Consider the following 15586-nt stretch of genomic DNA (forward strand, 5'->3'; position numbering starts at 1 on the left):
GTCCCTTCCCAGCCCTGAAATATTATCAGCCAAATTAATCTCAACCCCTTCCTGAAACTGTTTAAATGTTCAACTTGTAGGGGTAATTTTTTAAAGTTTATTACCCACTGTGTAAAGGTGTTCTTTTATTTGTCCTAAAGTTACCCCTTGTCTGTTAGCCTCTTTCATTTCCAAGCACTGTCATCCTCTAGCTGGATCTTGGAATTGCTGCTACTCATTGATGCCCTTTCCCTGTGATACTCTTGCCACCACTCACTGGCTGCAGGTCATTGCTTATTCACCCTGGGCCACAAGCCCCTGCATTAGATGCTGCCAACTCCGCACGGGTCTCAGCAGATAGGGGTGAATCGGGCAGGCTTCCCTTTAAAGTCTCTTCACTTTATTCTCTGGACTTCCACCCAAAGCCCTATGGGGAACCAGACTTTCCTGAGCCAGTGGGGGGTAACCAGTAAGAATTATAATGTGGGAAGGGGAGGATTCAGACATAATGCTGAATGGCACTGTGCTCACCGTCTGTAAGAAAACCATGTCAAACTTAAACCTCTCACGGGGAGTCCAATTAAGGATGTGCCCCTGTTCTTATGCTAGATCCTCTGCCCTCTGACAAACTGTCTTTTCAGAGAACACTCCCTTCTTTTCATAACCACAGTGAAATTGTTACCCTACCCACCTTTAGGAAAAGTGTCACCTACCCACAAATTGATCTCTTCTGGTCATCAGAGCAATCCTAGGACTTGAGTAGCCCCCAGCAGAGCTCTTCTCAAAATCTGGCTTATGCAACTATGAATTACATGGAGGGAGGGAAGTGGACCTCGATAGGACAGCCCCGTGTGAGCTTTGACAGGATTTAGTCCTGACAGGTTAAAAGTGAATATCTCTTCTTTCTTGCTGATCATCCAGGTGGCAATGAATGAATGTCTCTCTCTCTCTCTGTCTGTCTGTCTCTGTCTGTCTGTCTGTCTGTCTGTCTGTCTGTCTCTCTCTCTCTCTCACACACACACACACACACACACACACACATTTTCCGAGACCCAACTGCATGTTATTTATCTATATTAAGCAAGAGAAACTGTTTTCTAAATGGATGCAGATTCCTGCCCTCAATGAGTTTGAAGCTTCATTACTGTGCAGAGCTGTGTCCACTCAGATTTGTTCATCTTCCAGCTCCTACATCTTGCCCAGAGGCCTGTTGGAGCAGAAGAAATGGGTCTACTTTCCCTGCCTTTGAAAGCACGGAGCCACCTAGTCCCGAATCCCCCCTCCGTTGCCACACTAAAATCTAGTCACTCGGGCTTTGTGATGCCCCCAACCCGGGACCAAATCTTGTTTCTTAGGCAGGGCATCCCCATCCCCTTAGCTGTGAGAGGAAGGGAGGCAGTGTGAGGGTTAATTTTCCTAAGCAGCCCTGCCACCATTGTGCAGGCGTCACAGAGGGTTTGAGGATTTAGAAACGATTGTAAGTCTGTGTTTATTTTAGTCTATTATAGTCAGAGTTTTCATTGGCTTTGATTCGAACTCATTGTAGCCTTCATCTTTCTGGAATGAATAATGATTTTAAAAAACAATTTCTATCAAAAAGTAGCACTGCACCACCTCCCTCCCCGTTCCTGCCCTGGCCCCATCATTCCAGTTATCCTTATCTGTGCCTTGCTTTCTGATGTCCACCTGCAGTCTTAGGCAAGCTGCCAAATGTCACCGCTCTGGCCCATTGCTTGAGGTAATAGTTTCCAAAGGTTTACTGCTTTCAACTTTGTCTCGTCTTATCTCTCTCAGGCTTCAAGGCTTGACCCCTAATGTAAATTTCCCAAGAATTTGAAAATCAGTCCACGCCCATCCTCCCCGTTTAAGATTTTTAAAATCACACCCTCTTTTAAACATTTGACTGGATTTTGAAGGCATGTGATCCGTCTTGCACACAGTAAGCACTTGATATTTTGTTCTATTGATCTCTCTAATGGTTCTGAATAACAAAACGATTCATTCATTTAAATTTCCATTTGTAATCTTATTAAATGCCTCTGAGGTGTGAGGAACTGGCTACAGATATACATGTACAGATGCATATATGACTTTTAAGGCAAAAGATCAAGTTCCAAATAGATTATGTCTCCAGGTCTAATGCATGAAAAGTACACTGAGACTATTGGAAGTTCTGACTGTGGCATCAGGTAACCTGAATCGGAGAACTGTGATCCCGATTTATAGGTTGTGTGACCTCAGGCAAGTCATTTCATCTCTCAAAGCAGCAGTTTTATCATTGAGAAAAATGAGAACCATAATAGTATCTATCAGGTGTGCTTGTTTGAAGATTAAACGAGATAATGCTCACGTCACTGGCCCATAGAAAGAGCTTAGTCCATGTAAGCTATTATTATTGTGCTTCTAGGTTCTACAAGGGAACAATCCAGACATTGAATACATCAGTGTTTTACAGAATCAACAAGGTACATTAAAATGCAGTTGCCTGGGCCTCACCAGTGGCTTACTGATCATGCTTCCTCACACTGAGGTGTAGGCACCTGTATTTTACCCAGCTTCCCAGGCATCTGTTGATGAGAAGCCTTCTAGGTTGTCCCGCTGCTGCTGCGGGGCTCCCGAGCTGTTGTGTGAGCTGCAGTGGGTAAGAGACTGGGTGGGCTGTGATAGACTTTGTAATGTGCCAGGTGATCTGTTGCCCCAAATTTCTGCAAAGGTCTTAAAGACCATTTTAAGGTTGGAGATATTCATCGTAACGCACAGTAGCGATATTAGCTCTTGTCTCACATTTTTAAATGAATCTTTTTCCATGCCAGATTTAGGGAAAACCTCAGGGGCATGTGAAGAAAAGAACAAGAAACAGGGAGGTAGGAAGCGCTCTCTGTTTGTTAGAGCTGCAAGATCACCGATTCAGAAGGCAGAGGATAGAAGTGGGGAATAAAAAAAAAAGAATGGCATCCAGGAAAGAGAGATTTTGGTGCCAACCACTGGATATCTATGGGTTCTCTGCTCTCTGTCCCTTTGGGACAGCTGCTGGGGGTGGGGTGCAGGGCATGCAAGGGCTTTGGGCTGTGTGAACAGACGTTTGTTGACAACAGGCCAGTTTCAGTTTAGTTCGAAACTATTAAAAATTTAGTTTTATTGGTGTCTCAGAAAGGCAGTAATTGTTCTGTTCCCCTGGCATATCTATTCCATGAGGCAGGTTGTAACTCGTCTTGTTTGCCCAAGCCTTAGCAGAGTCCCCAGTGAGGGGACAATTTGACGGTGTCAATTGGAAAGCAAATCTGTCTCCTGATCAAAAGAAACCCACTGAGGTAGCCGTTTGTCACCTTCTTCCCCTCAGTCCCCAGAGTGGGGGACTCTAGCAGCTCTTGTGCTCGGCATCTTTGTATCCTGTGGACAGCTCGACCCGTCTGGGGAGCTCTGACTATTGGTAGTCAGCTGGGAACCCAGCTTTGTGTGTGCAGGGGTTTAATGGAGGATGATTCCACAGGTTCCTGAACAGTCTTTCACCAATGGTGACAAACTTTTCACCAGTGGAGAGTAGGAAGCACCACTTGGTGTTTTTCAGACCCAAGTCCAGGCACTTATTGGCTGGGTGGCATTGGGCCGGTGACAACTTCTCTGAGCCTCAGACTCCTCATTTTGCTATCAATGTTGTTGCGAAGAGTAAATGAGAGAAGTAAATGTGTGAGAAAACGCTTAGACAATTCTGGCACACAGGAAGGGCTCAGAAAATGGTAGCTGTGGCCAGTACCAATGGTACCAGCACTGCTGCCATTGTGCCGAACCTCAAGACGAGGAAAATGTCCCCCAGACCTCACAGCAGGGATGAAGTCCTGGGCCTTAATGCCCTCTGCAAACAGGATGTAACAGTATAGTCTAGCACAGATGGCTTAAGTAGCTCCTCTTCAGCTTGAAAGACAGTTGGCCTTGTTCAAATAGATCAATCAGAGGAAGTTCAGTCGTAAACAACATGGTCAATCCTACAAATCAATCTGTAAACACCAGTGATGCCTATTTAAAGACCTAAAGCAAAAATTCAGAAATAGAAGGTAACAAAGAATTCTAACCTTTTTGGTACATCAACTGCATGGTAGCTCTCAAGAGAAAGATCAAGTATTTGCCCCGAAAGTTTACGAAAAAGGATTTTGGAAATGAAATATCTACAGGTTAACAGTGCTGTAGGTAAGATGTGTTTTTTGGTCATATTAACCTTCCACTGACTACTGATAGATATGAGAAACTAGTGATTCATAAATGTCTTTCTCTGATGTTTCCCCAAGATGTACACTCTCATCTAGCGGTGAGGCTGACTGTCCCTCTTCAGCCATCATAGCTGTGTCTACCCTCTGTCTCCATGGGAGCCAAGGCACCTCATGATATTAAAATAATTTTCAATCCATGAACAAGTGAGATTAAATACTGAAGAGTAATTAGTGATTTCCGGAATTAGTTGATATTACTCAAATCAACTGGGGAATGAGTATTGGAAAATAAAAAAAATAAGCCAACTTTTAATAATACAAAATTATTTATTAGTTAAAAAATTATAATTTGTTCATTACACAGAAAGTAAAACGAATATTCCCTACAACAATTTTAACTGTAAGCGTACAAAGTAGGAGTGGCACTATGACTGGGTCTGAATTTCATATTAATGCCTAAATTAGTGTTAGAAAATCGAAAGTGGTGACATGTAAACTGCGCCTGTGATATTTTGTTAGCAGGTTGCATATTTTGAGTTGTCATCTAGAGGTGGTAAAAAAATAGATGTATGCATGCCATGTTCCAAACTAATGTGATTTCTATTAACTATAGCAGATGTCCCAGTTTGCTTCCCTCCTACAGAAATCACTGCTTGCTGCTGCTGAGGGAGTGAAGTTCACATAGTCTGTGCTGGGGTAAGAAAAACACTCTGAAGCTCTGAAGGTGTCCAAGTGTTCTGCCTCGCAGGACGCACAGCAGCAGACAGAGGCGGTGGCAGAGGAGAAGCAGTTGTACTGGGTGTGTGAGGGCAGGTGAGGGTAGGAGTAGTCTTCCGAGGGGTAGCCACAGTTTCTGGTGTCCAGAGAAGGGGGAGAGGTGTAATTCTCCGGAGTATATGAAGGTAGCTGAGCAGGAGAGTAACTGTAGTCTAAGGAACCAGAGAGAGTGGAGGAATCCGAAGGCCATCCTGGGGTCTAGAGAGATGAAAACCAAGGAACAAAAAGCTTGATAAATTAGACAGAATTAAAAGAACTGAATAGAGTAGATTTAGTAACTCAGAGTAAGAACATTAGGGGGAAAAAAAAAAGAAAAGCACAACAAAACACCCAACCCAACCCAAGTCTGCAGAAGTAATTTTATTTGCTGGCTGGCGTGATTTCATGACACCGCATTCTATACTTACCTATTTCTTTCCCAACAATAAATTGCCTTGCTTCACTGGCTTTCTTTGTTATAAGCATACTTTAGAGCGTGCTTTGTTCTTAAACCACAAAATCCCATTGTGCTTCATCACCTGCGCATCAAATCCTGCTGTGTGCCACGATATAAGCTGCAGGTGGCACCCTGGATGTTCTCCACACCCTTGACTGTGGAGAACAAGGTGAACATACACAGGTAGAACCGAGATCCTCAATGAGCCAGTGTCTGGGAGACTCCAAGACTCGAAACTACTGTTACAGGCGCTAAAGTCTTGACCCCTGCAGAGAAAGGTACTTTCTTCTTCCTCTTAAGCAGGTCCACAATTGTTACTGAGAAAGCCTAACTTGGAAGCTGGAAGAGAAGTGAATGACTGGGGCCCTGTGTGCATATCCTGTGGAGTTAATTTCTTATCCCCTTAAAATTTAGTCAGATACCTACACGGACTTTTGACAAACCAAAAGAAAAAAGTATTTACATTAAAAAACTACTTTCTAAGGTTTAAAAAAAACTATACGAGTATCTAAAAGACATCTTCAACAACTGGTATCTACCAATGGACACCTTATTTCCATTTTAAGTGGTAACACATTTTCAAACATTTGAGGTCCATGAAGAACAGACAATCCAAATGTTTTCAACTATTAGGACTTCATTTTTTTACCAACCATCTCAGACCCAAATGAGTTCTTGTGCCTGTACCAGACCAAAACAACCAGTTAGTAGAGCCAATTCAATGCCAGAATAAAACAAAAAAATCCCTTATCAGATGACAGTTTGTACTGTGTTGAAACAGCCTTAATTCTAATTTCTAGAACTCAAAAATCCAAGGGCCATTGTTTAAATCAGTAATTTCCAATGAGTAGATTTCTGAACTTTACAGTTTAAAAACATTAAATGAGTATTGCCGGGAAACCTCTTTTTATGGCCACACACCAAAAGTACTTGGGCGTAGCCGACTTGGGAAATCATAATTACGTGTGTATCCAAAGGATTTTGCCCTTCAGTGTGTGGCTATTTCTACCTCCATTGAGTTTTAAATGGTTCTTTGCTTGTTTCCTGGATGATTTTCTTGTTGATAGTGTTTTTATGATTTCTCACGAGATGATACAAACTCTCTGCCCCATAGTAAACAATAATAGGTTTTGTAAAGAACAGAGATAAATTACCAGGCTCTGGTTAAAGCAGAAAGGGGCAGGCTGGAAGCTGTCTGGGAAATAGTGTGGAGTACTTTGCATGGAACTGGGCGAAGGGTCCGGGTGTGTCTCTGTCTGAAGGTAGGAATCAAATATCTGGTCGAGGAAGCCTGGATTTTCTTCACAAGAAACACAACTGGAAAATTCTCGGGGTTGGAAATAATTGGGTGTGGAAGGAATTGGTTGAGGCTCAAAATACTGTCCTAGAAGAAAAAGGAAAAGGAGAGATTTTTGTTTAAAAATTGCACTTACAGATTTGAATGGAGTTCTGTTCTTTATTCTGAATATTTACTACCTCTAGGGGGAAAGGGGGCTTAAGAAGTTCGAGAAAAGTAAGCCGGCAGGCAATCTGGATTTTTTAGTTGCCTTAGAGAATTCAAGTCCACTGAAATGAATCCGGTTAATAATGTGGAAACTGGCTGTAAATGTGGCCTGGGCAAAAGAAAACAATGGTGATCCCATTTCTGTCCAACTGTCACAGTCAAGCTCAAACTTCCCCTGTCCACTCTCCTAGACTATAAAGCACCAACACCTCACCCCTATCTGCAGTCCAAGTGATCCTCATCTCTCAGAAGTAACTTGTAGTGTTGTTTGAGACTTTAAGAAAACTTCTGATGCCATGGGAGATAATTCTCTTGATCTAGGGTTAATTGCTTTCCAAAAGTTTTCACACTTACTCAGTAACTTAAATTTTGAGGAGTATTACAAATGGCAATGCATATTATAAATAGAGAAACCAGGAATGTCTACAGATTAGTATTGCTCATTTTATATTACAAAAAGCAAAATGTTTCCTTAGTGAACATGTTACACATGATCATGGAATTAATATGTTAAATACCAAATAAGAATAGTTCTGAAACCCCTCCCTTTTCCATTTCAGTATTAATAGGCCCCATTTTTGATTATTACCCTTAAATGCTCATAGAAGATAGGTTTAGAGTGTGTCCATCAGAGGAACGACAGAACACTGGAGTTTTTGAAGTCTCGAGGCTCCTTTAAGGTTAAGTGGCACATTCAGTGGGGAGCTCCCATAGCACTGGTTTCCTTATATATGACCTCCTTAAACTCTGAGCCGTTGAGTGGCATAGGTAGGAGTGTTTATGTAATAGAGTTATTCGTAATGGGCTGAGAAAACTTACACTTGTTTGAACTGCTTTCTGGGAAGAGAGAAAAGGAGGGGAGGGAAGCCCCTGTTGGCTAGAAACTAAGCGAAACAAGAGCAAAGGCATTATTCTAGGACCTCGGGATGTTCTGTATTCCATCTAATAGTACACTAAAAAAGATAACAGGTTTCTGAAAACAGTGCTGATCTTTTAATCAGGTTTAATTACTTGGAGACAAGGACCTGGAACTAATGTGAGGAACAAGCTCTTGGAGCAGAGTAGGTAGCAGGGAATAGACAGTTCAGAAATGAGGACAAAATGTTGCACTTGTTTCCTTGCTGGGCTTGTATTTGGAGTCACCATGCCTTTTTTCACCTTCTGATTGGTTGGATTCCAATTAAATGGTGGTGCCTATCCTAACCCCTGAATCAAGTACTGAAAGCCTTTCGAGATGGACTTTTGGAAGAGTTTTTGAGGGAATTGTAAGGCTGGCTTTACTGACCTGCAGAAGATGGTGGGACTGGGTCTGAAAGGTGGACACTGTTGCCTCCGGACAGCTGCCAAAGCAAGAAGATGACCACAAAGCAAAGTGAAATAAAAGTTCTTTAAAGGGAAATCTAAGACATTTTGACGTGAGCTGTGTTGCCTTCTGCTTAAGGTAAGCCAGATTCTTTCTTCTGAAAAAAACTCACTGTTGTGAAATACAACCAATGTTATATCTTCTTTGGATTCAACTTTCATTTTTGCTTGGGGATTTTTTTCTAATATCTCCCACTTAAATTATACAGGTTGTTAATTTTGATAAAAATTAATTTAAATGATTTTTATATGACATAAATGAACAGTGCAAGAAAACACAGTAAATAGCCTTTCTATTAAACTATTTAATTTAAAATAAATAAGGATTAACATTTATTTAATCCCAACTGTCCGTAACTTAGTCAATCATTTTCCTTAAAAATTTCATATACTATCTGGCAGCTTAATCCTGGATAGCTAAAAATAGTCACATGTTCTTCCTAGCTATGAAATATTAAAATAGAGAATACTTTCTTAAAGTTGTAGTCAGTGAACTGGAGCCTATCTACATTCTAGTTAATGGCTGGGAAATATTTCACCGCTCGGTATGTTTTTTACTATTTTCTATAAAAGTTGCTTTTTTTCACTACGATAGTTAAATATCTGAAGTTTATGAGACTGTTCCTTTTAACTATTCAAAGTAAAGTAGCCTGTGTCTTCCAGTTAAATTGATAATTGTACTAACTGAGTAATTTAGGACTTCTTTTTTTTTTTAGATTTCAGGTGGTGGCTTTAAAGTTTAAAGGGACCAGCCTTGCTCTGAGAATCTGTGCTGGGAAGCAGAGCTCAGCATGCCTCTCTCCTGGTTTACAGGGTATACTCACTCCTGTACCCTGAGCCGCTGGGAGCCTGCACAGTCAGCCGCTGCTGAAACAGGAGGTGGTGTTAATTTTGAAAACGATCCATGCTGTAATATCATGAACCAGGAAGTTGGAATCCCTCACCAGTTCTTTATGCAAATATTTGGCTGCAGCTTAAGCTCAAGCACTTGCAAGGAGTGGGTTTTAAAAACTCGGCTTCAATGTAGAGCTCTGGTTAACCCCATTCCCCCCCCCCCACAATGGTCTGTTTGTAGGCCTCCCCAGGTTATCTCCCTCAGGTATGTTTACAATACCCTACTTGATATTATCTTTCTAGTCATGGGTTCACTTTCTACTTTGCTGCAAGAATACAAAGTCTCCTCTCTCTTAGATTTCAAACAGCACAAAAATCCACAATCTACAATTTATAAAAATACATCAAGGCTGTTTAAAAAAATTAATGGTAAAAAAGGGTAAATTATGCCTTTTGATAAGTACTAACTCCAGTTTCTCTTTATCCTAAAGGTAAAAGAGTTGTGTGTGCATGCGTGTATGTGTGTAGGGCTGTTTGTAAATTGATCTGGCCGAAGTAAGTTTTTTAATCAAACTGACAAATCTGGCATACACGTGTTTCTCCTGGCATTGAGACCCTAATGTTTGTCTCAATCTATAACTTCCATTCAGGATTGCCTTCTTAAAATTTCAAATTGTGGATGCTACTCTGACTTTATAGCAAATTACAATACATTTCTTCCCGCTTTATATATTTGATAAAGTTAACTCTTTCCTTGGCTTAACGCTTCCCAGAGGTATCCTTAAAGCACTGAACAAATTGGAGATGATCTCTGTTAAACCAGAAGCAGGCATACACCATGCCCTGTTACCTGCCATCCCTGCCTACTGAGTATACCTCACAGCTTTCCTAGAATCCTAGATCCTTCTGATGGTGCCCAGTGAGAGACTTTACATTTGGCTATCACAACTAAATCAACTCTGTGTTACTCCTCCATGTCTGTGAGGATCTGGGTGGATAAAATCTTCCAGAAAGCAAAGTAGGGCTGGCTTTGCTCTGCATGTTCCTGAAAGGCACTGGCTCAGAAGTACTGCTTGATTATTTCTCAGGGAGGAATTCAGAAAATTCAGATAAGTCAGACTGCTCCAGGGAACAGATACTGGTCAGATACACAAGTGCAATGTCTCAGCCTTGCCTTCCTTCCAGCAGCTAGCTAACAGGGGAACAGTGGCCAAACCAACCTGTAAGAGGCCAAGAGTAATAAGATTGCCATGTGCAAGTGGGCAATTGCAGTGCAGGTTGCAGCTGGAGCAGAATTCTACCAGGTACCAAAGCTCCTTAACAAAAGATTACATTTTGTTAGGAACGTCTTGATGATTTTTTTTGGCACCAGCAGTATTTCGCAGTTCCCTTGCTCCTGGTTTTATTAATTTTATAATAATCTCTGAACTGAAGGGGTTGATGGTTGAGGCTATCAGACTCCTGCTCAGCACAGCTGGATCTGCAGAAAGATGAATTTTAAGAGCCATTGGGTGGGAAGTTTCTTTAAATATTAAGAACAAGAAGATCTTAGTCCCACTTTTTGCTCTACCATTAGTGACTGTAAGGCTTTGACCTTTAGACGTAATAGAGGCATACAGATCCCCGATCTACTTACCTCCCCTGGTTGTCATAAGAATTAAAAGAAATAGTGAGTGTGCAAAAGTGCTTTAAAAGAACCACTGGAAAACCCTGTACAAATGGAAGGAAGTTTTATGGTGTTAGCTGAAATTCTACACATGGAGGTACTGACTTTACACCCAGAAAATGTAAAATTTGTGCTGTTCGTGCCATCACAGCAAGCTCACACCAGAACGCTAAAACTCTGAGCAAAGGGCGTGAATGAACATTACTGAAGAGCTGGCTTTCAATCCCTGGTTGTACTTTTATTTTAGCTGCTTTTGGGAAATAATTATGATGATAGTTAACATGTACTGAGCACTTTCTAAGTGGAAAGCACTCTTCTAAGTGCTTATGGGCAGTGACTCATTTAATCCTCACAAAATCCCATTATCTCCAGTTTAAAGATGAGGAAACTGAGACTGAGTAACTTGCTCGAGGCTTCACGCCATGGAGGAGCTGAGGTCTGAACCCAGTCCATTGGTTCTGAAACTTGTGCTGATCACCCCTACCGCATCTGCCTCTTCCCGAAAAGGCCCAGTTTCATGAAGTCGGGCATTGCACACAAACAGCACTGGACACAAAAACTGTTGTGCGACAGATGCCAATAAGCTGGAGACAGGACCAGTCTTACCACGGGCAATATGGGCTCTGTCCTTCATATCCGACATTCACACCCAAACCAACCCAAAGGCAACTGTATGATCAAGGGCTCTCGGCAATGAACTGCCCTCTCTTGGAGGATAACCCCACCTAGTTTATTTGGTTCTGCTGCTGCCCTGAGCACTCTTGGTAGTACTTTCTGCTTTAGGATGTACATAAAATGGCAGGGTACCCTTATGACTGCCCAGATCAATCGCATGATAACTTGGAACTGCTCAAGGCTTCATTACATCTTAAGGAGGTTCTGTATTTCAAGCCGTCTCCTCTGAGGCTACACGGCCCCTTTCGGCTGGGAAATTTCAGTGCCTGGTGATTTACAGATCAATGACCTCAGAGGCTGGGTTCCAGAAGAATGAGGTGGCGGGGAATGCTCCACGGAGATTCTCTCCTTGAAGGGCTCCCTAAAAGGAAGTTTCTGGGAGAGATTTTCTTTGCGTATGTGAGGGCACAGACACTGTCTTCCTACAAAATAACAACCTACTTACCTACTGGCTGCTTCTATCCCTGTATTGGACCAACATGCTCTTATACTCCACTATGATCAGTGAGGGATGGGCTCCCCCAAATCTTGAGCTCCACAACATGCCCCAGCTGTTCTCTGTTGCTTTCTGTGGTGAACTGGGATGAAGGTGGGCACAGCGTTATAAGAACCGCTATGGAAGGCCAGGCCTGGGGATGGTGACTGGGGCCTAGAGTGGCCTCCTACACCTTCCCAGACACAGGGCTGAATGAAGTTGAACATGAGTTGGGAAGAAGTGAAGGGTTTATGCTTACGGTTCCCCCCGAGGCTGCCTGGTGTGCCCTTCTCTGCTGCAGCAGCTCCTTCACTGTGATCTTCACCCGGACACCTTGATACACCTTAGGTTTTTCTGGGGAAAGGCAACCGAGTCAGTGGTCAAGTGTGAGGTTTGGATGTCAGGCTGGGGTGTGGGGGAGTTCTTTATAAACTATGGCATCTGAGGCCAGATCTCTAGGTCTGGAGAATGCAAAGAGAACGCTAAAAGACAGATGGGAAAGAAACTCAAATTTCTCAAACTCGAAAGGATGAAGAGATACCGTGGGCAGGTTTCAGGGCCCCAGTGGAAACAGAACCTATGGAAATCTGTGGGGCTACCTGCCCCAGGCTGAGCCCTATCCCTAGGCCAATAGCACAGGTTTTTCTGCTCAGGAATGTGGAGACCAGTCTAGGGGAGCTCACCCCTTGGCTAAGTTAGGGGAACCTTGGGTTCTGGTCTGGGAGAGGATGGAGACCTCTCCCAGACCAGAACCTGAGGAGGGGCTGGGCATCGCCGCAGCTGACATAGCCCACCCCACTCCCACGCCAGTGGAAGTTTTGAGTCCCTTCCTTCTCCGCCAGGGCAGACGTGGCTTCTGGGGAGCCTCTGACCTCTACGTGCCCTTGGCCTGGAAGCCAGCCCTGGGGCAAGCAGCCGGCAGGTGGGTTTGGCCAGCCTTGTCCTTGGGTCGGTGAGGGACTCGCCAGACTGACCCCAGTAAAGGGACCAGGCCCGAGAATTCCCTCCCTCTCGTCTTTTTCTTCTGCCTTCTCTCCCTCACCCCCTTTCTCGCCTTTCCTGCTCTCCATCTTCTCCTCCTCCCTCCTTAGTCTCCGCTCCCGCTCGCTCCTCTTCCCGTCTCTCCCCACCCCCTCCCTTTCTGGGGCAGGCATTTCTCCGCGGCGCCCGAAGACTCCGAGTCGAGTCCGCGAAGCGCGAGCTGGGGAAGGCGTGCGGTGCGGCTGAGGACCGCGCACTCGGCCGGGAGGCCGCCCTCCGGAAGGGGCCGCCCCTGGGGCTGGCGGGGCCGGGCCTGGGTGCCCGGCTCGCGGGAGAGGCCGAGCGCGCCCTAGGGGTCGTTGGGGAGGGCGTCCTGTGCGCCGGGAGCGGGGGCAGCCGCGGCCCCGGGCGGGCCCCGTGGAGCCGCGGTGAGTAGGTCGGGCCGGGCGGGCGTTTGCGGGCGGGGGTGGCCGCGGGATCCCAGGAGCGACTCCGGCCCTGACGTCGACCCTGGAGTGAGCGCGGGAGAGCCGCGCGGGGAGGGGAGAGCCGCGCGGGGAGGGGCGGGCCGCGCGATCAGCCGGGGCGCCCGGCGACAGGGCCGGGCCGCCAGCGCCTCGCCTGGTCACTGCGGAGACCGCAGCAGGACAGCTGGGAGCCCCCTGGGCCGGGTCCTGGGAGCTAGGGTTCTCCCCAGGAAAGGAGGTCGCGGTGTTCGTCGCCCAGACCCAAGGAATCCCGCGTCTGGCCCGCAGGGCCTGGGCGCCGCGCCCTGTCCGCGGTCCAGCGTCTCCCTGCGACTTCCTTGCCGCGTCCGCGTCCCCGCGGACAGCGGGTGCTGCCCGGGGTCCGCACAGGGACCGCCACGGCTCAGCCCTGCGCGGGCCGGCTCAACCGGCTTGAGTCCCAGGCTCACCGTGAGCCTCTAGCTCCCGCCGCCGCTGCTGGGCGCACAAAGTCCGCGCCGGGAAGTCCAAGGGTCACAACTATGACCAAGTGAAAGGACCGGTGGTGGACCGGGGTACGCGGACGCCACAGCGGCCAACTGGACCTGTGGGCCTCTGCCCTCGGGACCAGGCGTGGAGTGGGAGCGGCCACAGCGTGGCCCGTGCCCTCTCCGGATCCCGGGCTCCTACTTGCATGCCCTGACTTTGTGCCTCTCTGTTCCATGCAGGAAAAGCCGTGGAAATACACCCGGATCAAAACGCCCCTTACCCTCGTGACCCTACCCCAGGACAAGAAGCCGAGTTACCCGACATCGTGGTCAGCAGAAGCTGGGCTGGTGGCTGGATGCTGCAGCTGCAGGGGCTCAGCGCCTAGGAGGGCTCCTGTGCAGGGGGAGAGGCAGAGATGCAACATTTTTAAAGTTTCACAAAGCATCCAGCTGCACCCAGGTTCCTGGAGCAGGAGACAAACAGAATTAATGTTTTATACCTTCGGGTATAGGTTTGAGTTTTTTCCCCCTCATGCCAAGTATTTAAAACCTCTAGAAACCCATGATTTGACAATCAATGATTGCGCGATACTTTCAATTTGAATATTCAAAGGCTTAACAAAATGGACTATCTTCTGCAGAAATCCTGCACACAGGCACCCCACAGAGAGTCCACAGAAACAGGGGGTGAGACCCCTTTGGGGCCTGGCCCTTGCTTTTATTGTATTTTGAGCATTTTGCCCACCTTCCCACAGACAGAGCAGGAGTCCTCAAAGATGCTCTGTATTTCTGCCTCAAAGGCAGCTCTGGGAGCCTTGAGTGACTTAGGGTGCCCTTCATGACCACCTGAGCCAGGCTGGCCAGGCTGACTGATTTCCATCTCTTCAGTCTCTGTTTTAAGAGAAAATCTCAGGTTTTGGGGAGTGAACATGGCAGCCAGTAGGTCTGGCCTGGCAAGGAGTCACTCTGGGCCCAGACTGCAGGCTGGAGGCCTGCAGAGGCCTCAGCTCTGCACCTCATCTCCTTCTGGCCCCGCCTGGCCACGTGCTGGCTTCCCTCCCCTTTCTTCCGCTCTTTGTCTGTGCCCCAGACACTGGGGTTTCAGTACAGAATGCCTGCCTGTTAAGACCCTTTGCTCCTCCCCACAGAGCTGGGGATGCCTGTGGGGCTTCACCTTCTGGAGAGTTTCTGAGGCTGGTGTTTTTTTTTCACTATGAAGTTCCCTTTTTTCTCCTTTTTATCCCTGTAGAGCCATTCCTGCCTTTTTGTTGCAGGAGCGTGTGTTGAGAGAAATGATAAGCTTGGCTTCTGCTCATTCTAGCTGAAAGGATATGGATTTGTGTCAGGCCTTCACACTTTGGGTGAGAGGTGGGAGGGATATGAAGTCAACTGCTTCATTGGTCCAGGCCTAAGCCCCTCACAAATGACCAGGGATTGTGCTGGGTTAAGTTCTCCAACCACTTGCTGTACCTCTTCTGTGTGATTTGGAAGCTGAGAAGACAGGAGTGGTCCAGAGAGGGAGTGGGTGCCAGGCCAAATCCTCTCCTGGCCCCCAAGAGAGGGCAGGGTGGGGCTACCTTTCCATTTCCATGTTGCCAGGACAGGCAATGGTTATAGGCCTCTGTTCTTTGTTCTCTGAATTCTCTGAAATGCAAGAGGTGGAGTTGAGCCCCTCAGGCCACCAGAAAAATACCCGAATGCCCTGGAATGTGTTGGATGCAGGAAGGAGCACACAGAAATGGAAGAAAGGGGCTCTAA

At 46.1% G+C, this 15586-nt stretch overlaps 1 protein-coding gene and 1 long non-coding RNA gene across 2 annotated transcripts; one reads left to right on the forward strand and one right to left on the reverse strand.

The window, feature by feature from the left end:
• Window positions 1–4551: 4551 nt before the first annotated feature.
• POU2AF3 (POU class 2 homeobox associating factor 3) lies at window positions 4552–13067 on the reverse strand. The gene is made up of 6 exons (XM_069540971.1): window positions 12907–13067; window positions 12753–12856; window positions 12173–12267; window positions 8187–8241; window positions 6552–6781; window positions 4552–5159 (listed from the first exon to the last, which is right to left on the reverse strand). The coding sequence occupies exons 1-6, from the start codon at window positions 13065–13067 to the stop codon at window positions 4788–4790; spliced, it is 1017 nt and encodes a 338-aa protein (XP_069397072.1). The 3' UTR covers window positions 4552–4787.
• Window positions 13068–13073: 6 nt separating this feature from the next.
• On the forward strand, window positions 13074–14337 carry LOC138414133 (uncharacterized). The gene is made up of 2 exons (XR_011246550.1): window positions 13074–13322; window positions 14069–14337. It is a non-coding gene; the product is annotated as an uncharacterized lncRNA (long non-coding RNA).
• Window positions 14338–15586: the final 1249 nt, after the last annotated feature.

Source organism: Delphinus delphis, chromosome 8 (assembly GCF_949987515.2).
Source record: "Delphinus delphis chromosome 8, mDelDel1.2, whole genome shotgun sequence".
NCBI lineage: Eukaryota > Metazoa > Chordata > Mammalia > Artiodactyla > Delphinidae > Delphinus > Delphinus delphis.

Coding starts and splice junctions, on each gene's coding strand:
- POU2AF3 (XM_069540971.1), bottom strand. CDS start 13,067: ATGCCTGCCCCAGAAAGGGAGGGGGTGGGGAGAGACGGGAAGAGGAGC. Junction 12,268..12,752: donor CAGAAGCCACGTCTGCCCTG/GCGGAGAAGGAA, acceptor GCCTTTCCCCAG/AAAAACCTAAGGTGTATCAA. Junction 5,160..6,551: donor TCTGCTTTAACCAGAGCCTG/GTAATTTATCTC, acceptor TCATCTCTCTAG/ACCCCAGGATGGCCTTCGGA.